The sequence below is a fragment of the Mirounga angustirostris genome, unplaced genomic scaffold, assembly GCF_029215605.1.
Source record: "Mirounga angustirostris isolate CCGP_5_RB_7025 unplaced genomic scaffold, mMirAng1.0.hap1 SCAF_7, whole genome shotgun sequence".
Taxonomy (NCBI): Eukaryota; Metazoa; Chordata; class Mammalia; order Carnivora; family Phocidae; genus Mirounga; species Mirounga angustirostris.
The window spans coordinates 122,018,622-122,044,974 of NW_026991715.1; the positions used below are offsets into that span (position 1 = coordinate 122,018,622).

Genomic DNA, 26,353 nt, shown 5'->3' on the forward strand with positions numbered 1-26,353 from the left:
GGGTTCTCTATTCTGTTCCATTGGTCTATATGTCTGTTTTTGTGCCGGGACCATGCTGTCTTGGCGATCACAGCTTTGTAATATAGCTTGAAATCAGGTAACATGATGCCCCCAGCTTTGTTTTTCTTTTTCAACATTTCCTTGGCGATTCAGGGTCTTTTCTGATTCCATATAAATTTTAGGATTGTTTGTTCCAGCACTTTAAAAAATGTCATTGGAATTTTGATTGGGATGGCATTGAAGGTATAGATTGCTCTGGGTAGCATAGACATTTTAACAATGTTTATTCTTCCAATCCATGAGCATGGAATGTTTTTCCATCTTTTTGTGTCTTCTTCAATTTCTTTCATGAGTGTTTTGCAGTTCCTAGAGTATAGATCTTTTACCTCTTTGGTTAGGTTTATTCCGAGGTATCTTACGGTTTTTGGTGCTATTGTAAATGGAATTGTTTCTCTAATTTCTCTTTCTACAGTTGCATTATTAGTGTATAAGAAAGCAACTGATTTCTGTGCATTGATTTTGTATCCTGCCACATTACTGAATTGCTGTATGAGGAGATTATGCTAAGTGAAATAAGTCAAGCAGAGAAAGTCAATTATCATATGGTTTCACTTATTTGTGGAACATAAGGAATAGCATGGAGGACATTAGGAGAAGGAAGGGAAAAATGAAGGGAGGGAAATCGGGAGGGAGAGATGAACCATGAGAGACTATGGACTCTGAGAAACAAACAGGGTTTTAGAGGGGAGGGGGGAGGGGGGATTGGTTAGCCCGGTGATGGGTATTAAGGAGGGCACGTACTGCATGGAGCACTGGGTGTTATACGCAAACAATGGATCGTGGATCACCACATCAAAAACCAATGATGTATTGTATGGTGACTAACATAACATAATAAAATTAAAAAAAAAGAAAGTTAGTTCTGTTCCAGCGGTAAATGGACTTACTGCTCACTCCTTTTTCAGGATCCCATGCTTATCATATTAACTCGTACGTGTCAACCCATTCATGAAATACATGGTATCAAGCCAAATGTGAATAGCGTGTCAGAGCTACTGACCATTGGTACATGATATATTGGCAAACACTAATTTCTCTCCTTTTTTACATGAAAAATAAATACAAAAACCTCTAAAATGTTTCCTTATACCCCTCTGTGTTATCTTATGCAACCTCACTTTGAACAGGATTATACTACTTTCTTCACAGAGAGAGTATTTCACCCATTGTGCTGATCATTCTAGACTCTTACTATAGAATTTCTAAACAGTGGAGGCATGGCTAATCCGTACTGCAGAATAAACACCAAATTAATGCCATTAACTCTCACCCATATCACTAGCCTCCTCTTCATTTGCTTTTATTTCTCACTATGTTCCTATTAGTCAGCTTCTACCCTTACTAGTTAAAGACATCATTAGTTCATAGGAATTTCTTTTTTGAAATTTTGTATAAAAGATCTGTGCTGTGTACGGTAAATGTCATTGCTTCTAAAGAAACATTGTGCCAACTCTTAACCTGAGGTTTAACTTTTTCTTTCTCTTTGGTTAGTTGTGCTTTTGCACCTGTCTTTAAGCTTAAAAGCATTCTATCAACTTTCTGCTCTAAATGGAAATCTCCAGCCTGGCAGTCAACTGATTGGATATCAGAAACCAGGTGATCTGTGTTATTCTGAAGGCCCAAGACATATGCTGATATACATCAAAAGCGGGAGCTTTGGCATCCAAGAGCAGGGAGCTGAGTAGCCTGGACTTGGGCTGCATTTACACCCCAGGCTGCTCCCCACCACACCCCCAGTTAACTGTGCATGTGTTCCAGGCTAAATTACCTCTAGCTTCAGTGCCCGTGTTTATAATACCTACTTCTCAAGATTGTTGTGAGAATAACTTAAGGCAATCAGTGCAAAGTGCCTAGCATATACAAGTTGCTTAAAAAAAGGTAACTGCTAACACTGTTATCATTTCTATTACTAAACTCCCTGTAGGGATGAGGAGGAGTGTTCTCTTGCTTTTCACTAACTTATTTAATGGAGCTACATGACTACCATCTACTTCTCCTCCTGTGCGAATAGGCTTTTCTTTAAAGTTTGAATGTGCAGTAAAGCTAAAGGAGTCATTTTCTTGAAATACCTTGCAGGTTCGGTTTTGCAGGGAGCAGAGAAATCCATATCCCTGACTCGAGGCGGGAGGAGTAAGTACGCCGCCGCCTTGGTGTGGGAGAAGGGGAACTCTGGTCCTGCGGAGAAGGAATTTTCCGAGTGGTTAGAATCAGTAAAGGAGAATCCTGCTGTGATTGACTTTGAGGTAAGAGTCAGAAATATTATGGGTAGGGGCGCCTGGGTGGCTCAGTTGGTTAAGCGACTGCCTTCGGCTCAGGTCATGATCCTGGAGTCCCTGGATCAAGTCCCGCATCGGGCTCCCTGCTCGGCAGGGAGTCTGCTTCGTCCTCTGACCCTATCCCCTCTCATGTGTTCTCTCTCTCTCATTCTCTCTCAAATAAATAAATAAAATCTTTAAAAAAAAAAAAGAAAGAAATATTATGGGTAAGAGAGCTAAAGTGGTTCTCTAGCAGCCCAAATTGCGCACCATGCAATTCCTTTTCCGTTTTCCTCGCAGATGATAAAGGAAAAGTCTTTCTTTAGTGTGCATGCACAATGTACCTTTTTAAAAATGTTAAATTACACATCGATTGCATTTGCTATTCAAATGAGCATCCTCTGGTACAGTATTTAGAAATCTTAGCATACATAAAATACCAGGAAGGAGAATTTTTTTTTTTAAGATTTTATTTATTTATTTGACAGAGAGAGAGAGAGAGCACAAGCAGGGGGAGTGGCAGGCAGAGGGAGAGGGAGAAGCAGGCTCTCCACCTAGCGGGGAGCCCGATGCGGGACTCGATCCCAGAACCCTGGCATCCTGACCTGAGCCAAAGACAGATGCTTAACCGACTGAGCCACACAGGCACCCTCAGGAAGGGGAATTTAGTAAATACAATTCTTCAAACTTGCCTTAAGTAGTGCTCTTCAGCTCCCCATCTATACAATAAATCTGATTTGTGTACTTTTCTTACAACTTTTTATTTCATGAACACGCCTAAATCTTCATTTATAGCTCTGTGGGATAAATGGGATCTTAGACCCATTTGGCTCTCTGTTTCTATCACCATTGATTAAAATTACCTGTCCTGTATTTGTTGTGATTACATAAAAAGGTAATTTTTATTATTTATGGAGTACTTTGCCCACATATCTGTCATATGCCATTTAGAACCAGTTTCGACTAAAACAAGCACATGTTTAAGGCCTTCAAAGAAGCTATTCTGCTCATTTCATTTAAATGAAGATAAAGGAGTTCGATCATTATGAAGTAGAATAATTTACATGCAACATGAAGATACATTGAGCTCTACAGGCTATGATGGGAAAATGAGATCTGGCCACCCATCTGGACACCTGTGACTCATACACTTCACTACATAGTCATTCCTTGGAGGTTTTAAAATGTTAATAAAATGAGCTCTGATTTTGCGTTAGCTCCATTATGTGTTACTGTAATTCTTCCATTCATCCTACGGGCAAGTTCATCTCTCCCACTCCGTATTTTCTCATCTGGTCTCACCAAAAGCCAATCCTGTTCCTGGAAAAAAAGAACACAGAAAGCCTCTCTTCGCCCTCTCTGGATTTTTCTGCTTGAATCAAACCTAATGAGGTTTTGGCAGAGCGTGCATGAGCCGCCTGATTCCTGGTCACCCCTCTCAGTGACTTGAGGCATGCATTTGATGCTTACTGAATAACGTGATGTAAGTCCAAGTTAGCGACACCTCCCGTGAGGCTTCCTTCCTACCAGAATTCCAGGGAAGGTAAGCCCCAGAGACATCACATTAGGGACAAGAGAAGCCAGCTAATCCTGCAGATAGCTGCTCTGCCCTCTCTAGAAGGGAAAGAAAAGAAACTCCCTGCCCTCATGCAGAGGGTTTTTCTCCGCTGGCTCAATAGGCAAATATGCTATATTGTACAGTAATCCCTTTGAAGTGTGGGATTTTCCAGACCTTTCCTCTCCGTCCATGAGATTTGAGCAGTGATGGCAACAAATGCCCAAGGGATGTGGTGGCCCACACCTCCTCTCTACCATCTGCTCTTAGCTTGCTCCCATCACGGACTTGGTGAGAAACATCCCCTGTGCGGTGACAAGACGGAGCAACCTCAGGAAAGCTTTTCGAGACTACGCGGCCAGGTTTGACCCTTGCCGGTGCGCTCCGTGCCCTAATAATGGCCGCGCCACGCTCTCGGGGACCGAGTGTCTGTGTGTTTGCCAGAGCGGCACCTACGGAGACAACTGTGAGAGACGCTCGCCCGACTATAAATCCAGTGAGTATCCGTGACTTCCTGGGGGGAGGCCCCTTTTCCCCTCCAGAAGGTGTTCTAGGTTGGTCGAGGAAAACAAAAGTTTTATTTTCCACCTTATGCAAACTCACAAGGAAAAGAAGCCTGTGAAAAATTAGACCCTAAAGTCAAACAGCCCTGGTGAGAGTGAGGCTCCGCTGTAACCCACCAGCTGTGTAACCCTGGGAAAGTCACCCAACCCCTCTATGCCTCAATCCGTTCATCCATCAAATGGGGACAATGCCAGTATGTACCTGAAGTTTTTATATATAGATATAGATATAGAGAGAGAGAGAGAGAGAGAGAATAGGCAACACAATGCCTGTAACATAAAATAAATAAAATAATAAACCATACTATAAAATAAAGTATGTGATACTCTTGTTATAAGTCTCTTCTGTAGTATAATGTAGAATGACGATCTCTTTGTAAGTGGAGATAAGTTAAGCCCCCACCAAAGTTTTCATACGGGGTTAAGTCATCTTCATGGCTACCTGTAATCCTGCTCAGAAAGGGGATGTGTCCTGGGGGTAAGAATGTATTCTATTACGTTTAAGAAAGTAATTTGATATATATATTCAGAAGAAGTTCGTCTTTATACATATGTGCATGCATATTTATATATGTGTGTGTGATACGTTGCAGATAGTTGAAAATGATTCATAATTGTTGCCATTTTATTCAGGCTGTGGGAACAGGAAAGGGAAATCAGGCAAGGTGTCAGGCCCTTGTCACAGGTAATTTCTTTTAATCCTCACAATAGCCCTGTGATATTCCTCAAAGAATCACAAAGCTAAAAAGCAAGGAGACCAAGTCGGCCCGGCTTCACCCCCCTCCCCCGCCCCCACACTCTCTCAGCTGCACCGGGATGGGCGGGGATGCTTCCTGTGTTCCAGATGCGGTGGATGGGAGCTGGAGCTGCTGGTCTTCCTGGAGCACGTGTGATGTTACTTATAGGAGATCCAGAACCCGAGAATGCAACAACCCTGCCCCCCAGCAAGGAGGGAAACCCTGTGAGGGCGAGAAGCGGCAAGAGGAGCACTGCACGTTTTCAATCATGGAGAACGAGTAGGGATGCGTGATGGGGAATGTTTATTTTCTTACTGCTGAGTAAAGAATCAGAATTTTACCTATTCCAACACAGTGTATTAGTGGGGTATTGGTGGATCTGGTGCTACCCATTCCTCTCTAATGTTTTCTCACTTGTATATATATGCATACACATACACATGTAAATGGTTTGTATATATACACACACACACATTTGTTACATTATACACACATATTTACTTTTCCCTTTTAGTGGACAGCCATGTGTCAGTGATGATGAAGAAGTGAGAGAAATAGACCTCCCTGAGACAGAATCAGATTCCGGGTGTCCTCGGCCAGTTCCTCCGGAAAATGGATTTATCCGGGTAGGCATCCTGACCTTCACTTCAAGTTTGGAATCCAAAAGATAGAATTTAAAAAATATGCATTTTCTTTTATTTAAGGTTATTGTTTTCCCAGTTTAATCATCTTCCGTTGACTTAAAAATTAATACTTAAAAACTCTCTACCACGCCTCTGTCTTGAATTCCCTGGAGAGGTCTTCACACCTGGTTGTTAGACCAAAGACAGCAGGTTGCCTGCATTTCTTGGTGCTACCGGTTCCTAAGCTAAGGGTCCACTTATGTGAGTGGAAAGTGGAGCTTGGCCACAATATAGTTTCGGATGACTTGTGAGAATCTGAAGATCTGACGGTTTATTTCTGAGTCTGAGCATGTTTTCAGAGAAGCAACCTAGTCACAGGAGGTGTGGAATCTGTAATGCCTTAGGTTAGAAACCTGTAGAATTCTTAAGCAGTCAGTGTGGTTTTAATACCTTTTAATTTTATCTTTTTTCATTGAGCCACAATGTTTCTATGATTTACAATAACTAAATATGTTTGTCAGACAGGTCAGTGGTTTTAGATATAAATTAGAGACATATAATATTTAAAATTGATCACAGAAGGCAGGCTTCTAATCAATTTTACCTTTAAAAAAATTTTTTTTAGCGTTCTTTAACTCAGTGAAGCCTTTAAATTAATCTTTTTCAACTGTATCATATTTATGATCAAAGATCAATAACCCTCAATTCTCCAATGCCAGCAAATTAATATCTATGGAGCATAGTCCGGGCTAATGTCCCTTCCGTATTCGTCTTCTGCCTAAAGATTTTAAGGGGAGGAAATATTTTGGAGTGAGGTAATGTCATTTAGTCCTTAGAACACAGATTCCCAAACTCTACAGTGCACTGGAGGGCTTGTTAAAACACGGATTGCTGGGTCTCATGCCAGGAGTTTCTGATCCAACAAGTCCTGGGCAGGGTCCGGAAACTGCCCTATCTAACGCGTTCCCAGGTCATACTGTTGCTGCTTGGTCCAGAGCCGCGCTGTGGGAAAGAGTCCTTTAGAAGAGGGGTCAGCAAACTATGGCCCACAGGCCAAATCTGGCCTGCCATCTGTTTTCCTTTCTTTCCTTCTTTTTTTAACAAAGTCTCATTGGAATACAATCACACTCATTTACTTACGTATTATCTATGGTGGCGGAGGTGAGGGGTCACAGCTCTGGGCTACGGAGGCCCCTTATAGAGGAGCTGTGCTAGTCCCTGGCCTAGAGCATAATCCTCAAAATCACATTTGGTCAGGTCCAAGTAATTTTTTAACCTGTTTTTGCCGGCAGTTTCACAAAAACTGTTAAAATGATCAACATTCTAATTTTAAAAGCACACAAAGGGTTTAAGCAGTGATTCATTATTCGAATGACTCTTTTTTATAAAATTAGATGATCTGTTTCCCTTCCTATGAATAAGTTTACTTTTTGTTCTCTTTTGCTTCTTTATTAAAGACCTAATCTCTACTGACAGTAGTTTTTACTCACAAGTGATACAACTTGGATCTTTCCTAATGAGCACCTTCTGGGATTGCAAGTAGCAAAATACCCCTTGTTCCCAGACCGAGGCAGCTATGCCTCATTCTAGGCTAGAGCAACCGTGTCATTGCCCAGGAAGGTACTTGTCCATCCCTGTTGGCAAGCAACGGTGACTTTAGGTAAAGTTTCCTTGCTCGGTCAGTCTAGCAGATGTGTTGGTGGAAGCGTGATGGTTGCAACGTGCACTTACAGGTTACAGCCTCATAAGATAAATAGAAGCAGAAGCTTAGGAACATCATTTATTTGGGGAGGAATGCAAGAAGAAATGTGCAGCCTTTGAATAAAACATCGAAATCGTTAATGCTACTCATTAGTCCATTTCCCTTAGAAACAAAGCCACAGCCGTAATAACCAATCGTAGAATAATCTTTCTGTAGTCAGGAAATTAATCATCTTCCAGGAGACAAGCTGAACTGTGTGGCCAAGTAATAACAAAAGTTGACAATCGAGTTGTTTTTTTTTTCCACCTCCCTCAAAATTTGTGATTTCGGTTCACAGAGAATAACTTCCTAGTCAATTCTTTGCAATTTTCTTCCACTCAGTAAGGAAAAAGACTGTTATATTACTGCCCCCTAAGAAGGATAGTGTTTTGCATTCTTTCAACAGAGTTATTAAGCCTTTGTAAAGATGTGTGAGGCAGAAATCTTCCAGTGGTGGTGCCACTCATGGGTGGGGAATGAAACTGCAGGGTAGCACACATTATAAAAATAGGGCTTTGTACCAGTTTCCCCCAGAACTGAGAGAATGGTGCATCTCAGGAAGCTGGGGAAGTGAAGGTTCTCACAGAGGAAATTCTATTTGAGTTGGGTCCTGAGAGAAGGGAAGACAGAAGGTGTGGAGCATAGAGGGAACAACCCGATAAAGACATGATGGCATGAGCGAGAATATTACGTTCAAAGAATGGCAGATGGTTTTGTTCTGTGAGGGGTAGGTTTTACAGGAGCAAATGGTGAGAGGTGAGGATGGTAAAATGGGTTAACTCTAATACTCCACACTAAGAAGTGTGAAACCCATTTTATCTTGAAGATTTTAGTGAACTCCTACATGACAGTAGTTGTACTTTAATTACACATAACTGGGAAAATATATAATGACCCCTGGGTTACTAGGAATTGAGTAACATTTTTTTAAAATTTTATTATATTATGTTAATTACCATACATTACATCATTAGTTTTTGATGTAGTGTTCCGTGATTCATTGTTTGCGTATAACATCCATTCAATACCTGCCCTCTTTAATACCTATCACTGGGCTAACCCATCCCCCCACCCCCCTCCCCTCTAGAACCCTCAGTCTGTTTCTCAGAGTCCATAGTTTGAGTAACACTTTTAAATGATTTGTAGTCAATTAGCCCCACAGCAAATCCCTGTATTTTCTGCATATATAGAATATATTATTTTATCAGTTTATAACCACTATAGGGGAAGTATATAGGTTTTTAATTTTTGCAGTAATAGGCCATGCCATATCCAGTGGGGAGGAAGTTTCTAAGCAAAAACAAAAACAAACAAACAAAAAATCTTAATCAATTTAGAGCAGCAATATGGAAGGTGGATTAGAAGAGGGCCCAGTTAGAAAGTTGTGCTTGTAAGAGATCATAAATGCCATGAACAAAGGCAGTGATGATGGCAAAGGAAAAGAGAGAACTTTGAGTGATGTTTAGAAGTAGAAATTGAGAGGAGCCCTGTGACTGAGTAGATCCAGGAGTGAAGGAATGGGAAGAATCCAGGACTACCCCGAGGTGTTTAGGGATATCGTTTGTGGCATTGATAATTTGTTGGTTTCTGCTTTAATTCTAGAATGAGAAGAAACTGTACTCAGTTGGGGAAGAAGTTGAAATCTCATGCTTTACTGGATTCACAACTATTGGATACCAGTACTTCAGATGTTTACCAGACAGGACCTGGAGGCGAGGAGATGTGGAATGCCAACGTGAGACGCGGGCAGACTTTTTGCATGACTGCTCTAAAGAATGAATGTGCCCCATATAACTAGAGCAAAATCCCACCCTCAGATCACTACTTTGTATGATTTTTTCGTAACTCTGGTGAAAAGGTCTAGCGAAGCAGAATAGGATTCATCTGGTAAAATTCAATTTCAAAATGTCTTCCTATTTCAGTTCTCATGCCCCTGTATCTTAGCTTCATAGACGCAGGACTACAAAGCATGTGCTTACAAAGAAATCCCAAAAGTCAGCTAACTACATCGAACCTCAGACCTCTGCCTTGCCTGGTGTCCAAATTCATGCAAATTGATGAGTCCCAAGAAAATGATACTTACACTCTTTATGAATCAGAAATGGGATTTTATGTGAAATGCAGCTTTCTCCTTAGAGCGTGTTCACATCCTTTACTAAGGAAGAGAGGAGAAGTTTGTAGGCTCCACACAGATCCATTTGTAGGCTACAGTAAAGTCAAAATAAGATTCCCAGAAGGCTCAAGTAGGGACCCCAAAGAGTTATTAGGGAGCCCCATGAAGCAGAGTTGAGACCAGTGTCAATTAGGACGTCTGCCTCTGGTCATCCACATTGTGGTGGCTTGCTCTTGGGAACACACACTGGGGAGAAGAGGGGAAAAAATATGTCCTGAAAGGAAAAAGTCCCAATAATGTAATGAAAGTGGGAAGTTTCTGGAGTGACTTCCTTAGCAAGGGAACCTCAGATAATGGAACTAAAGGGAGTGTCACAGTGGAGGAGTCTCTCAGGGGAAGCCTGGGATAACTCTACCCCCCCACCCCCAGTTTTCTGATCAAAACGTGGCATTAAAGCTTCACCCATGCAGTAAGTCGCATTAAAATCACCTCTTGGGCTGCCTAAAGTCTGCTTATATATGTTGAGTATTCTGCTCCACTAAGCAAATCCAAAATGTTTCTCTGCCTCCAGAGACCCAGTGCCTCAAGCCGGTTGTGCAGGAAGTTCTAACGATCTCACCATTTCAGAGATCATATGGAATTGGTGAATCCATTGAGCTAACCTGCCCCAAAGGCTTTGCTGTTGCTGGGCCATCAAGGTACACATGCAGTGAGGACTCCTGGACACCGCCCATTTCAAACTCACTCACCTGTGAGAAAGGTGAGTAGCAGCTCAGGATTCTGGGGTCTGCTAAGATGGTGCCCCCCAAGATTGGTGGCATAGCATCCACAGTGGTGCTATTTCCTGAGTGTGTTTTGGGAGGAGAAAGCAGAAGATTCCACTAAGGGCTGGGTTTTATATTTCAACCTGTGTCATGATGAGGTCAGATAGCAAATAAGAAGTTATTGGTCAGGTAGATATCTTCAAACTTTAGAGAGTGAGGTCAATTTTCTTTTTTAATAGATGCTTCAATATTTGAATTTAACATCTAACAAAATGAGAATTTTTTTAAAAGATCTTATTTATTTATTTGATAGAGAAGAAGAGAGAGCGAGCACAAGCAAGGGGAGCGGCAGGCAGAGAGAGAGGGAGAAGTAGACTTCCACTGAGCAGGGAGCCCCACGTAGGGCTTCATCCCAGGACCCTGGGATCATGACCTGAGCCAAAGGCAGGCACTTAACCGACTGAGTCACCCAGGCGCCCTAATAAAATCAGAATTAATGGTAAACTGAAAATGTGGTTAAAGTGGAGAGCCATAAAAAGAGTAATGCATACTAGTTTTTAACTACCTAAGCATTTTGTTTTAACTTAAAATATAGAAATGCACGATTATTCACTCATTTTCCAATGTAGGACCAAGCTCTTATTTTCTAAAGAGTCTTCTGTTTGAGTTCCAAGACTTCTTCCTCAAATAAAACAAATGCATAATTCATCATCTATGTTATCCCATATCAGTTCCTCTAAAACAATATTTTTTTAACTCCAGATGGGGCACTTCTTTTAAAAATCACCTCTGCTTAGGTCCCATCCCGCAATTCTGATGTCATTGAGTTGGGGAGGGCCTGGTATTTGGTGTTTGTTTAAAATCTCTTCTAGCTAACCAGAATGCATGCAGAGTTGAGAACCATTGTTTTGAAGAGAGGTAAAAACTTAAAGGCACTTTTGAAACAAGTTGACTAGAGAAGGCTTCTAAATTTATATATATATATTATATATTTCATATATATGAAATATATATATTTTTATCACATATATATTTCATATTATATATTTATATATAATATATATTATATAAAATTATATTATATTATATTTATATATTATATAATATATATATTTATCACATATATATTTTATCACATATATATTTCATATTATATATTTCATAATCTTTTACAGTAGTCTTATCCCCAGTTAAAGCAAAATTTTTGCAAATCACTTTTAATTGTTCAAAATTCTCAACTTTCTATAAAAAGAACTCCTTCTTTCTTCCTTTATTTTATCACTTGCTGTAGTTAATCAATTTTCACAGTTACAGTAACAACCAGCATATATAGATTAGGAGACACACGCACTGATAAACCTGTAGCTCTGCTGGTGGGGGCAGAAACGTGAGGCTGTAAAAGAGAGTGTTGCCAAAAGAGACTGCAAGAGCCTCTTGGTCTCTTCTTGGTCTCTTGGTCTCATAACAAGAAAGAATTCAAGGACAGACCAGAGGAGCAGATGAGCGGTGTGGGCAAGTTTATTAAAGCGAAAGTCCACTCTCAGAGGAAGAACGGGCAGACTCCAGCGAGCAACTGCCCTGGATTTCTTCTGTTTACAAGCTTGTATTGTATTTTGAGTAATTGGAGGAGGAATATTCATTGCAGTAGGTGGGATCTTTCTGGGTGGCAGCCTGCTTTATCCAGGAATCCAGGTACCACCCCTTTCCTTTCCTTATTTGGATTGATCAGAACTGTCACGGTGATTTTAGGGGCCAAGATCTTTCAAAACTACAATGTAAATGGTATAATGAGAGAAAAGTCATCTGAAGATACCGCATAACCTCAGCTTGCTGTTGCCCTAGGATTTCCTCACCACAACAACACCTCACTCCCCTTTGATGCCTAACAGGTGCCTTTCTCCTCCATCCCTGTCCTGCTCATTACTGTCTCACTGCCTACTCTAACCAGAGGAGCCCACAAACCTGGAAGGTCAACATCAGGCAACTGCCATAGAGAGGCTGGAGAAAACAGTCTGGCGAGTCAGTAACTTGGAAGACAGTTAAGGGCTTCCACTAATTCATATCTTCCAACTTTTTCAGCATGCTTTTTCAAGGCAGGTCTCATTTTTATTGAGAGAATCCTGGGAGATGTGTCTGAGATCAGATATGATTAGGCCCATTTTGCTTCTGCAAAAGCAGAAGGTATAGAGAGCCTAAGTTAAACCCAAGGTCGGGCAGTTTGGGTCAACGAGAACACTGAACAACAGCTGTACTCCTTCCCCAAGTTCACTGCCATCTGGCCTTCCATACCCTCTTCTAGGCTATCATAATGCATGAAGAAAAGGGGAAAATTTTAACCTATTAAAATAACCTTAAAACTCTTGATAAAGAGGTATCATGGAAATTTGTGACAATTTCAAGTTGATATTGTGGCTGGATTTCACTTGACCCCTGATTGGGGCGGTGGGGGGTGGGAACCACAAGCTCCTGTCAGTTAAAATACTCTGGGCATCTTAGGTAGTATCTTCTCTATACAAATAACAGCACTGTCCACACACACACACACACACACACACACCCATGATTTTGTTTGGAGAAGAAATTGAAATTATAATCCAATCTGAAAGAGAATGAGATGTTCTATATCCAGATAGAGTAAATAAACATCCTATCTCATATATTTTCTCTCCAACAACATTGGCAAAAAGATCAATGAGGGGAATCAGAAAGAGAGAGAAAATCATCAATAAAACTGACCACTCTTTCCTCTCAATGTGTGGGAGCTGTGAGACAGACAAAGAGGCTTTCAGGCCATCCTTAGTTAGGAAAAGATTTTTAATTATTTCAACATGAAAAAGGTCTGGCTTCCTGAGGAGATGAGATGGTACATGCCTCCATGGTTACTTTTTCCTCCTCCGAGAAACTGACACCTCCCGAAGATCCCCTCGACCCCAGCACTCCAAAGATCACAATGTTCTCATTTCCATGTCCTTCCCTGACTGTGCCGGGTGGTATGGGCAGCTGACAGCCGGTTCTGACTTCCACCTGACACACTGGAGGGGGCAGGCTCCTTGCATGTGATCATTGACAACTTCCCATCAGTAGTGCCAAGTGCTTGAAAGTTGGTTCTCTTTGGAAACAATGTACAGCTGGGGGTCCTTCCCTGACCTAAGTGTGGATTTATTTCCGAAGCGCAAAGAGGTATAGCTCTACAACAAAGGAAAATAATCCCATGTCAGTGGAAAAGCTTAGTATCTGAGGCCTTCCCAGCAGCTGTAGGTCTCCATGTTCAGGAAAGTTATGGGCCCGATTTCGCCAGAAGGAATAAGGTTCCTGACAGAGAATGAGAGTAGGAAATGCTATGGAATTCATTGCTATGAAGAAAACCTGCCAATTTTTAAAATCGTTATTTTTGCCTCTAACATAAACCTCCTTCCCTCATCAAACCTTCTGCCTGGTAGGCTAAAAGGAGCAACCGTGAGCTTGGCCTCCTGTTCAGCCATTTAACGTGGCAGAATATCTAGCTATAGCTGCCTACTGCCATCCTTCGATGATTACTTGCTTCCGGAAGCCCATTGTGATTCTGTGGATTAGTCAGATTCAGTCCTGGGAAGTTTGTTTCATGCAATAGGCTCAGGAAGTCAGCTCTAGGTCCAGTTCAACCAGTCTAAATGTCCTCTGGATGGATCTTCATGTAAGCCAAGACAACCAAGACTTCCCCATCCATATAATATACCCAAGTGTTACTCCCTCTACTTTAATCTCCGTTGCTCACATACACACTATTGAGTTGCTTGTCTTAGATCAAGCCTCATTTCCTCGTGGATCTTTCCTCATATTTCTCAGTTGGGGTCTTTTGTTATATAGTCTCTGGAACCATGTTCCCTTTCTTCAAAATACCTATCATGGCCAAAACCATTACTACTGGGGCCCCTGGGTGGCTCAGTCGTTGGGCGTCTGCCTTCGGCTCAGGTCATGATCCCAGGGTCCTGGGATCGAGCCCCGCATTGGGCTCCCTGCTCCACCGGGAGCCTGCTTCTCCCTCTCCCACTCCCCCTGCTTGTGTTCCGTCTCTCGCTGTGTCTCTCTCTGTCAAATAAATAAAATCTTAAAAAAAAAAAAAAACCATTACTATGATTATTTGATTGATGTCTGTTTTCACAATGTCCTTTACATTCATGCAAAACAAGGGACCACTCTTGTTTTCATTCTTTCTATGTTTTTTTTCCCACCATAACATACTAGTGCCTAGAATATCATGCAGGGATAAACAGCTCCATTTAGGAGTTGCATTACTCCATGGATTCTTCTTGTAAGAAAATCTGACTTTCGAGGCATTAGCCCAAAAGAACAATTTTCACCATCGTCACTGACATCTGTACTGCTAAAAGTAATGGATATTATTTTATCCTCATCTCCTTTGACCTCTTAGGAACATCCAACAGTGCTGACCTTCCTCTTATTCTTTCTGTGGCTCCCAGTATACGACATCATCTTGTTTAGCTTCCACCTCTCTGGCTGTTGCTCTCTGTTTTTGGCAGCCTCCTGCCTGTGCTTGGACGTTAAATGTTGGAGTTCTTCAGGCTCATATCTGTCCCCTCACCTTATGCTACATTTTCCTGCTGGCATCAAGGAGTCCCCAAAGAATAATAACAAATTTAATTCATTAGCACAGACTTCTCCGCTGAGCTTAAACCCAAATAGCCACATTTTTATGTATCTGTTTTGATCTAGTTTGTTTGAGTGTCTTCAAGATACCATAAATTTAGGAATGCCTGGGTGGCTCAGTCAGTTAAGCTCTGCCTTCCGCTCAGGTCATGATCCCATGATCAAGTCCCACAGTGGGCTCCTTTCGTAGCAAAGAGCCTACTTCTCCCTCTACCTGCTGCTCCCCCTGTTTGTGCACTCTGTCTCTCAAATAAATTAATTAATTAAATAAAATCTTTTTTAAAAAAGAAATTAAAGATACCATAAATTTAACATATGCAGAGAAGAACTCTTGAGTCATTACCCTTGCCTCCCTAAAACTAAGCATCTTATAATATTTTCTATTTCAGTTAAGGCACCAAAGTCTATTGTCTAATGCAAGCCAGAAACCTAAGAATCATACTTTGCAGCTCTCACAGCTTACCCACAATATGCAATTTCATCCATTTAACCTGCTAAATATGTCAGCCTTATCTACTTCTCTCCATTTCCAACTCAACATTTTGGTCCAAATTACCATCCTCTCTCACCTGAACTACTATAATCATCTCATAGATTGTCTACCCATAGCCTTCTTGGCCACCGTGCCTCTTCAGCAAATCCATTCTCCACACAGAAGCCAGAATTAATTTCTTTTTCAGAATCCAGGCCTGATTTTGTCCTATGACCCCCTGTTTAAAACCCACTGAAGACTTTTCATTGTTTATAAAATAAAGGCAAAAATCTTTCAAAAGCGCTGTAAGCCCCCACACAGCCTGACACACACTCACCTCTCTGGCCTCATCTTGTTCCATGCTCTTGTTTTTCTGCACTTAAACCACACGGGCCTTCTTGCAGTTCCAGGAAAATCACATGCTGCCTCTCTTTTGAACTTCCACGCCTGATGGTTCCTCTGCTGCAAACATTTTCCCTTTCTTCTTTCCATTTTCCCAGTCCTAGCCTTCCTCACGACGTCAGTTTTCTTGATTATATGCTTTCTCTCTAATAGCACGAATAACATGAGCAATTCTATTTGTATGCGTGTGTTTGATTAATGTCACTCTGCCCTTACAAAACTCTGAGCTCTGTGAGCATAGAATCTGGGTGAAATTTTACTCAATCCACTATTTCCAGAACCTAACACAGTGCTGAGAGTATCTTAGTCGCCCAGTAAATATTTGAAGAACAAATGAACAGAAATTTCACCAATCCCATTCTCTTCAGTTCTCTGAACTTAACAGCAATTTTAGGTTGGAAAATGACAGCTCATGAGAGCTAGAAAGGACTTTTCAGATGGAATACTTCATGACAGCATATTTGGAAAAGGCAAAATGAATGCCCGGACTGCAGGTGATAAGTGAGAACTTTTCACCACTGCCTTTCCTCCTAAGTCCAAACTTGCCACTTGGAATACATGCTGTGCACTCTTCTTTACCCCTTTTCTTTCGTTTCAGATGTTTTGACAAAATTAAAGGGCCGTTGTCAACCAGGACAAAAACAGTTGGGATCTGAATGCATTTGCATGTCTCCAGAAGAAGACTGTAGGTGAGAGATGCTCTATGGACTGTATTTGGAAAATGGGAAAACCAGTCTAGTGTAACCAGCTTGACAGAGGAGCTGAGCTTCTTGGAGCACAAACACGAAACATATTAATTTTTCACATAACTAATACCCCCTGTGCTGTGTTGATTTCTTCCCCACAGGGTAGCAAGCTTTCTTAATTATCTCTCAGCCCCATTCCCTAAGTTTGCATGGCATTTGTTTATCAAGAAACTTTCAGTTTTGTTCATGAAGACCTATTCCTGTCCATAATGGGTTCTGAACCCATTATCTCAAAGCCTTCCTCTTCCCCCTACACACAGGGCAAGGTTATGACTCCAAAAGCTTAGAATAGAGACAGCAGTATGAGCACAGACTTCACACATATACACACCCCTTTGTCAGTTTATTTTTTCATGCTGGGGTAGAGAGAATGAAGAATGAAAATGATACATCCCCCTGTGACTGCCATGACTAGACAGCTATCTCCTTTTTGTTGTTCTAACTGCCTTATATTTTTTTAAGTAATCTCTACACCCAATGTGGGGATCAAACTCACAACCCCGAGATCAAGAGTCACATGTTCTTCTGACTGAGCCAGCCAGGCGCCCCTAACTGCATTTTCTTTATGTGAACAAACTGAGGACAGTCAAGGGTGCTTCTTAATTTAAGGGCTACTTGCAATTGAATTTAATTCAAAACGTGTTAGCTGAAGATAAAATTTTGTTTCTCTATCTCACAAAATAAATGCAGAGGTAGGCAATCTAGGGCTAGTATGGCGACTCTCTCATTGCAGGTAGGACTGAGGCTCATTACTGCTCTTGTTCTACCGTCCTTAAAGTTATTTCATGGTCCGAGATCGCACTGCAGGAGCAGGAAGGGAGAAGATCAACAATGGACATTTTCCCTCTTTTTAAGGCGAATTCTTGTAAGACCCTTCACTCACTTCCATCTCATTAACCTTTGCTTATCCATAAGGCCACATGTACTTTCAAGGGAGGCTATGAAGTGCAGTTCTTTGGCTGGATGCATAGGCCCTATGAATAAAGTTAGAGTCCTGTGACTGAGGAGGAGAAAGACTGAACATTGGGATAGGAAGACAACAGACTGTGCCCAGTTGTTACCCTTCACTTTTAACACTAAGTAACTCTCACGTTCCTCCGTGCTGCAGGGGAACAAACACTTATAGGGACTTCTTACTTATTTAGGAAAACTCTAGGGTATTTTTCCGTATAATTCCACAAATATAATTCAGCACAAAGGTGGTCCTCTCTACACCCCTCAGTCTTCACCAGAAGTGGTCCTCCGTGAAACTTCTTGCTGCTGGAGTCTCCTCATCCAGGCCTTCTGGGGAACGTGAAACACTCATAGTGCCCATTTAACGCAGAGGGAACCTTTATCTTTGCAATACCAAATTGTGAGAATGCAGACTGTCCTCTGGAACTGAGTTTCAGCTCTTCCCTACCTCTCTAGCCTCTTTCTGTAGTCCTCAGTTCTCCTTTACACAGCATTGAAGGTGTTTGTGAGAAGCAATTGGCCCCACAGCTTAAGTTCTCTGCACATAGAGAGAGGCCTTTACTTCCTGGAGATAAATTTACACACTGATGCCCTGATTGTGAACTCTAAAACTGACATCTGAGAAGAAACTCAAATTTAGAATAATCAAGGACCTTTTATCCTCTCAGCAAAAGAAGGACTGTGGCCACTGGTTACCTCTTGGGAGCAGGACCCATCATCTACTTAGGGAGATTAAGCAAGTTACCCAGGGAATGACATAAAAGCTCATGCACTCAATCACAGTACATTTGCAAAGCTATGTAATGATATAAGACTGTAGTGTTGCGATTACTGAGTATTACAGAGTTCTCAGGCAGTACAGACTACATGGACCAGTTTGACCAGGGGTTAGCTTCAAAGTGTAGCCAGGAATTGAACTGGACACACATAGGCAGAGAAGAAAGACAATGCAAAGATGATTGAGTAGAGCATGGGATGCCAGCAAAGGAGAAGTAATCTTATAATTTTCAAAAATTATTAATACAATTGTCAGGTGATAGAGATTAGGAAGGAAAGGGAAATAATTCTAGAAAGGAAAGTTAATTGGAGTCAAATTGTGGAGGATCTTGATTACCAGAATTTTAGAATTCAGACTCTGATTCAAAGACAATTGGGAAAGACCAAGATTAAGATGAAATTTTAGAAACATGAACTGCAGAGCATGTAAAATGAGATGAAGAACTGAAAGAAGAGAAGCTGGGGGCAGGGGGGAGCGGGGGAAGAAAACTGGGTGGTAAGTTTACATATTATATTGACTGCCTGCCATCTCTTTTTTTCTAGTCTTCATATATAAATATTTGCTTTCCTCTCTTGGGCAGCCATTATTCAGAAGATCTCTGTGTGTTTGATACAGACACGAGCCATTACTTTACTTCATCTGCTTGTAAGTTTTTGGCAGAGAAATGTTTAAATAATCAGCAACTCCATTTTCTACATATTGGCTCCTGCCAAGATGGTCCACAGCTAGAATGGGGTCTTGAGAGGAGAAAACTTTCATCCAATAGCACAAAGAAAGAATCCTGTGGCTATGATACCTGCTACGACTGGGAAAAATGTTCAGGTAAGCTCCAGTGGTGACCACGTACTAGAAATGCTCACACATAACCTTCATCGCAGCTAGTTCATCTTATTTGTGTTTATACTCTTTCTAAAAACAAAATAAAACAAAAACCTTAATCAAAAATAATTCCTTTACATCGTAAAAAATTTTATAAAGTTATTTAAATAGAAAGGAAAAAACATAACCCACCCACTGTTAGAAATAACTACTTTCATAATTTTAGGGTGAATCTTCCTAATTATTTTTCAATGCATATACAATCAGTACTAGCCTTAGACTCCAGTAGAAAATCACCTGTCCCAGTCTCATACTTCAGGCACCATTCCCCACCCCCAGCTTTGGAGGGCCTTCATCAGAATTGTCTAAGTTTTCCTCTGGCATTTGGGACTGGCTAGGACAATGTAGCTAGAGTGCCCTGAGCCTAAACTGAATTCCTCATGGATACTAATTGCCAGAAGCATCTTCTTCAAAATTTTTTAAGTCCTCTTGCAGTGCCTGGGACTAGCCAAGGCTGGCAGTGTTAATCAGGTAGGATACTCTGAGCCCAGACTGGGGTTTCTCATGGGCTCAGGCACTGTTTCTCCCTTGTGGAACATTCTCTGACCTTATACTCCTTCTCTTTCACCATGCATGGGGTCAACAAACTGCTCCAAAGAGCTCCGGGTCTCATGCCTGTAGAGTCATCCATGGCTCAGAGCCAGACCCTCAATTCTCAGAAAGCAGCCTGGTGAGCCACCAGCCAGCAGGGTATTCTTTGCCAAGATTGCTTGAGATTGGACTGCTAGTATGGTGCTGACACTCTAATTCAGAGTGACTGTACTTGTTTATATAGAGAGGTATCTCATTTAAAAAAAAAATTTCCAGGGTCTTATATATCTCAGGGGTGGCCCTGATTATATTACAATTTTTTTTAAAAAAGTATCATCCTTTACATCTTATTTTACATATTGCTGTTTTCATTAATATATCATGAAACTATTTTCATGTCATTATATATTACTCTGCTACATAATTTTCAATGTCTGCCAAAGCCTATTGGACATTCTGTAATTTATTTCACTAATCGTCTGTTAAGTGTTTAGATTTTTCCCAATATTTTGCTATTACAAACAGTGCTGTAATAGACAAATCTATCACGCATAAATCTTTAATCTAAGATTATATCCTTAGGATATACCTTAGAAAATGAAATTTCTAGGTAAATATTATTTCCAAATATAAAGTCTTTGTTGGTACTGTGTATCAACTTGCTTTCCAGAAATGTTTTTACCATATTATATTTCCTATCTACAATGTATAATTAAAACCGCCTTCCATACTTTCACCAATGCTTGGAGTAATTACTCCTTTATTTCTCTGTCAATTTGATACTCAGGAAGTGGCATTACATTTCTATTTTCTGTAAGTTGCCCAATTCTGATCAGTATCAAATCATCTCATAGCTAAACTCTACTACTCATTTTTCGTTGCCGGACCAACACCATTACCCAACTGACATGTCTCTTAGAAATAATATTTGTGGGGGGCGCCTGGGTGGCTCAGTTGGTTAAGTGACTGCCTTCGGCTCAGGTCCTGATCCTGGAGTCTCGGGATCGAGTCCCGCATCGGGCTCCCTGCTCAGCGGGGAGCCTGCTTTTCCCTCTGACCCTCCCCCCTCTCATGCTCTCTCTATCTCATTCTCTCTCTCAAATAAATAAATAAAATCTTTAAAAAAAAAAAAAAGAAAGAATATTTGTGGTAGAAAAGAGCTGAAAGTATTATGGAATATCATTTTGTATTTAAAATATAAATTTTTTCTTTGAAAATTGTAGTGTAGGAACATTATTGTCAAAAATGCACACAGAAGATAAAAGGAAACAGGATAAAATGGTCCCTGTCTGTGCTATAATAGGTAGATCAGGTATTTGGGGATGTATTTAGTTTTAGTTTCCATCCTTCCATATTTATCATGGAGAAAAGATCTTCATGGAACCTTCTATAGCAAAGAGTTTTTTTCGCTATTTTTCCACAAGTTATTCTTTTCAGATCTGTCTGAGTAGCAAATAATTTCTAGCTTACAATTTCATCAAAATCTGCCTTTACTATTAGCTCTTTGCTGTACATATATCTAAATCCTACAGTCTCCAGGAGTCTAAGTTCGTCTTAAAAAAGAACACTGAAAAGTCTGAATATTTAATCAATATTGCTCAAGTTAGCAGAATGTCTTGGGGTAGTCAAACTAATATGTGAACATTTTGTAATAAGAGATTTAAGTCATTTAAAAGATTCTTTGATCCTGCACACAATCAGAACACTGAAAGCATTTTTCCCCCTAAAGGTATGGTCTGCCTGGGCCAGTCTTCTCTAATTGGTGAGCAAAAGTCAATGTCACAGAGAAGTCTGTTCAGTAGCACTACAGAAGAGCATCAGTGTACAAATCACAGCATTTATGAAGAAAGAGAAAGCTAGAAATGAATTTTGTACCCAACCCACTCATGGCAAGTTGGGATATTATTAATTTTGAGCTGAATTGAAGGTCACCTTGGTTAAACTGTGTTCTTGATTACATTGCGTACTTTATACTCTTTTCCTTCTCTATCTAAAATGAAATAAGAGAAAGTTTAAAATGGAACTTCAAAATAACATTAAGTTCACTTTTCAAAAGTTAGAACACGAATGGCTTCTTAAGGAGCCTATTTTTATGGACACTGAATGCTTTGCCTAAATTTCAAAAATATCCACCATCAACTAATAGAAGGGGGAAATTTATTCAGCACACATCCATTTAGTATCCAAGATGTGGAAGTCACTGTACAAGGTATGATGAAGACTCTGAAGATAAAGGAGATGTGTACCTTCCAATTGTTCATAGTAACTGAAGGAGTAACTTTTCATGATAATTGCATGAATAACTTTAATACAAGCCAGTATGTAATAAGAACTGTGAGAGAGATAAAAAATCTTCTGGCCTGGAAGGGTTTCATAAGGATGGTAGCATGAGAATTGAGTGCTGAAGGATGCATTAGTAGAGGTGGTGGGAAGGGCCTTTTGGTGCTGGTAGTCTAAAAATAATCTTGCTAAGAGCATTTAAGCCATAACCATCCTAAAAGAATGGTGACCATGGCCTTTCCAAAAGCCCAGGGAGTGGACATCCTCTCCAGAGGTGGAACAATCTTGTGTCCTTCACTAAACTCTGTTGTTTACAACAATGAGCAAGACCTTCCACAACTAGCATCTTCTCTAGCTGTTGACAGAGGGCTTACAAGGGAATGCATGCTCTTTCATGAAATGTTTTCTACCAAAGACAGGAAGTCCACATGCCTATGAGTATCTCCCACTTCTTTTCCCTATTTTCTCCCATTGGTTGAGACGCATGGGAAAGAACTGATATCTGCCTAAAGAAGCTATTTCTTCATGACATCATTGCTGATTCTCAGTCTGACTCAGATATTTTGGCAATAAGAATTATCCCAGATCTATCAATACATTTCTTTTTGAATACTTACACCTATATCCCAAATTCAGAATTGAAATCAACTGATGAGGTGCGTGGGTGGCTCAGTTGGTTAAGCAACTGCCTTTGGCTCAGGTCATGATCCTGGAGTCCCGGGATCAAGTCCCACATCGGGCTCCCTCCTCAGCGGGGAGTCCGCTTTTCCCTCTGACCCTCCCTCCTCTCATGCTCTCTCTCTCTCTTTCATTCTCTCTCTCTCTCAAATAAATAAAATCTTTTAAAAAATCAGTTGATGAAGCTGAATTAATTGAGCACCTCTTTAAGAGGTAAATGGGACATAGAGATGAATGAGCTCTCAAACAAACCACTTATAACTGTCTTGAGAGAAAGACATATATGAAAAGCTAACTAACAAGAAAGTATAAAAACGTCAGATATAGTACTAACAAATTTACACTATTAAAGTTTAATTAAAACTTTAGTTAAAGTTTAGTTGGTATGGGGATAAGTTCCTATGAAATGTTTCATGGAGGACGTAAGACCTATAGAAACTGGACATGTGGGGGAAAGTAGGAGGGAGCACATCAGCGTGGCAAAAGAAGGGGATAGCACGGGCAAGAGGACAAAAACTAGAACATCACTGAGGTCTTGTTTGGGAAGCAGAGAGAGACTTACTCTACCTGGAATGGAGAAAGCAGACAAAGCAGACAAAGACAACATTGCAAAGGGATTTTGAGGTCAAACTGTAGAGGACCTTGACCTTTGATTAAAATATGTATGTGTATAAATGAACCCATATCCCTTTACTCAGAATTTATTTAATATTCTTGGCTTTGGTAAGTTTATGTCAAGTAATCATTTTAAAATGATTTCATGAATGCAAGATTTATATGAATTATGAAGTGACGGGGTGGTTTTGAAACCAGGCCTCATAAAAGAATCACCCACCCAGAAATATTCTAGAAAGAAATCAGTAACTGTGGTGTAGAGTTATGTTAAAGAATTAAGGCCTATGAGTCATTTATGATCTAAAACCTGCCTCTACCACTTACTAATTGTGGAACCATGAGCCAATCACTAAAGCTCACTAATAAGCGCATGTGTAGAATGAGCATGATAACATAGAGTTTGTATGTTTGTTATGAGGATTAAATGAAATAAAGCACATAAAGCACTTGGCTTATTATGTGGCTTCATAGCATCTTCTCAACAGAAGGTAACTAAATGTTCTCGGTTGGTGCCAATGAGAAATAACAGCAAGGACAGACAGAAGACATTGCAGAAAGGGATTGACGGGACGTAGTGACTGATTGGATGTGGGCAGTGAGTAAGAGGGAGGTGTCAGAGACAGCCCAACTGCTGAATCTTACTGGCTTACCAGTGCATTCTAGTATCTTCCATCCAGATGACTCCATTCAACCACAGTTGGATCTTTTGGGTCATTGCCTTTTTTCCAGCTTTCTAATACATTGCCACCAAAGTGCCTGCTGCTCTGGGGACAAACTAGGTAAAATCAAACCCCGAGGTACTGTGGTGAGTCACACTGCCTCCCTCTCGTTTCAGCCTCTGTTTCCAAATGTGTCTGCCTGTTGCCTCCCCAGTGCTCCAAGGGTAGAAGCCAACTCTACTGCGTCAAAATGGGATCGAGTGAGAAAACAGCGAGCATCTGTGAAGTAGGAGCTATACGATGTGCCAACAGGAAAGTGGAAATACTGTATCCTGGCAGGTGTTCAGCCTAAAACAATTACTGATAAACAGATTTACTGTCCAAAAATAATTCCTACAAAAGGGCATCCTCCTATAAACAGCAGACTGGCGTGCCCAGAGGTTAGACGTGAATTCTTTTGTGTTACTTTCATATAATTATTCACCCTGCCTCTCCTGCCTTAGCCTTTCCTATCCAGTTCCAACCCATGAGGTTCTGTAGTGTACACCCAGGTAACAACTCTTTCACATCAATCCAGTAAATTCTTCTGTTCACATTGCTCTAAGATGATGGGGCTTCTGAGGACCTTATGAAGCCTATAATATTAAGCATTCTCACAAATAGAATTAAGAACAAAAACCATAACTGTCTTCAATTAATCAATAAACAGAAACCTACAACAACTTGTAAAACACATTCTTGAAACCCATCCTTTCTTCATGCACTCATTCAACAGATAATTCTGAATGTCTACAATGTGCCAAGTACTGTTTAAGATGCTGGGGAATTAGCAGTGAATAAAAAGACAAAATCCTTTGCCTTCATGAAGCCCACATTCACGTGGAGGAAGACATTCAAAAAATAAAATAAGCATATAAAATATATAGTATGTTTGATGATGATAATTGCTATGGAGAAAATAAGGCAAGAAGAGGTGAGTCCCGTCATCTTATGCCAGGAAACCCTTCATAGTAATAAACATCACAGCAAGGATGATTGGAAACAAGTGGAAATTGCTTCCCTTAAGGCAGTTACTAAACTTCTGGAGTTCCATACTCTTAGGAAAAAAGATTCTCCTTGCCTCAGCTAAAGCGCATCCCAAAGCTTTTGAGCTGAAGTATGTGATGGATGGAAAATAAAATCATCAGAAAATTGTGAAGGAATAATTTTTAAATTAAATTATGTCTTCTGTGTTAGGCCATACCAAGTAGACACTCATTTCTTAGAGAGGTTAGGGTGCCATTTTATTGGTGAAGAGGAGCATCTCTGGAACAGCAGTTCTCAATACTGATGTACATCAGACTCACCTGGAGTGCTTGCTAATTAATACACATGCCTGCAAGCTGCCCCCAGTTTCTGGTTCAGTAGGTCTGGGGCGGGGCCTGAGAATTTCTAACAACTTTCCAGGTAGTACTGATCATCAGGAGTGTCACATTTTGAAAAGAGTTTAGAAATGGAGTCATCCAACAGCTCATTCTGTTTGATTCACTAACTGATCTCAAAACCTTAGCCAGCCAATCTCCAAGCCTGCGAGTGGAAGGAGATTTCCTTCCTCTAAAACTCAATGGAATCCCACTCAGTAGAAGGGGGCGGTGACGCACAGCCACCTGCAGCACCCTCATCAGGTGTGGACACATTAAATGTCACTCCTCCTCCATCTCATTCATCATAATATGTTAGCAAAATCTAAAACATCTTGCAATATCAAAGGAGAAGTAAGAGGAAGGAAAAAAACCTAGGAACAGAAACATTTTCCTGGTGTAACAACAATTGAGTGGGAATTTTTATTTTCCCAGGAGTCAGTAACCCATCTTTTCCGGTCATGCCATCCCCTCCCATCTCACAAAAGTGGTGCCATCTTGTCAGCATCATGCCTGCAGCACTCCCAAGACAAAGAGTGAGGGCAAAGAGGCACGGCCCCTTCCACTAGGTGGGAATCCCATTGAGTTTTAGAGGAAGGAAATCTCCTTCCACTCACAGGCTTGGAGATTGGCTGGTTAAGGTTTTGAGATCAGTTAGTAATTCAAATCTGAGAGCAAAAAGGCATTCAGTACTCCCATGTCCTCAACTGAATCAAGAATCTTTCCTCAGGACTGAGTTGGAGCTTCTCTCCCCAGATCTTACACCTGCCCCACATCTTTCTGGGGGGCCAGGGGAAGAGGGAGGGAGGCCATGGGAACCCACAGCCAAGTGTTCAGTGTTCATAGAGAGAGTCCTATTCTCTGCCTAAGTCCTTTCCCTCCCCTCCGTGAGAAGGAGGAG

General features: G+C 40.8%; 1 protein-coding gene across 1 annotated transcript in view; it reads left to right on the forward strand.

The window, feature by feature from the left end:
- Nucleotides 1-25,292, forward strand: part of C6 (complement C6) — a 61,014-nt gene extending 35,722 nt beyond the window's left edge. Inside the window, exons 10-18 of the mRNA XM_045904178.2 lie at nucleotides 2,137-2,303; nucleotides 4,141-4,366; nucleotides 5,278-5,449; nucleotides 5,685-5,796; nucleotides 9,137-9,269; nucleotides 10,219-10,407; nucleotides 16,531-16,621; nucleotides 18,991-19,232; nucleotides 24,229-25,292. Of these exons, the coding sequence (XP_045760134.1) occupies nucleotides 2,137-2,303; nucleotides 4,141-4,366; nucleotides 5,278-5,449; nucleotides 5,685-5,796; nucleotides 9,137-9,269; nucleotides 10,219-10,407; nucleotides 16,531-16,621; nucleotides 18,991-19,232; nucleotides 24,229-24,404 (1,508 nt within the window). The 3' untranslated portion in view covers nucleotides 24,405-25,292. The remainder of the gene's footprint in view (nucleotides 1-2,136; nucleotides 2,304-4,140; nucleotides 4,367-5,277; nucleotides 5,450-5,684; nucleotides 5,797-9,136; nucleotides 9,270-10,218; nucleotides 10,408-16,530; nucleotides 16,622-18,990; nucleotides 19,233-24,228) is intronic.
- Nucleotides 25,293-26,353: the final 1,061 nt, after the last annotated feature.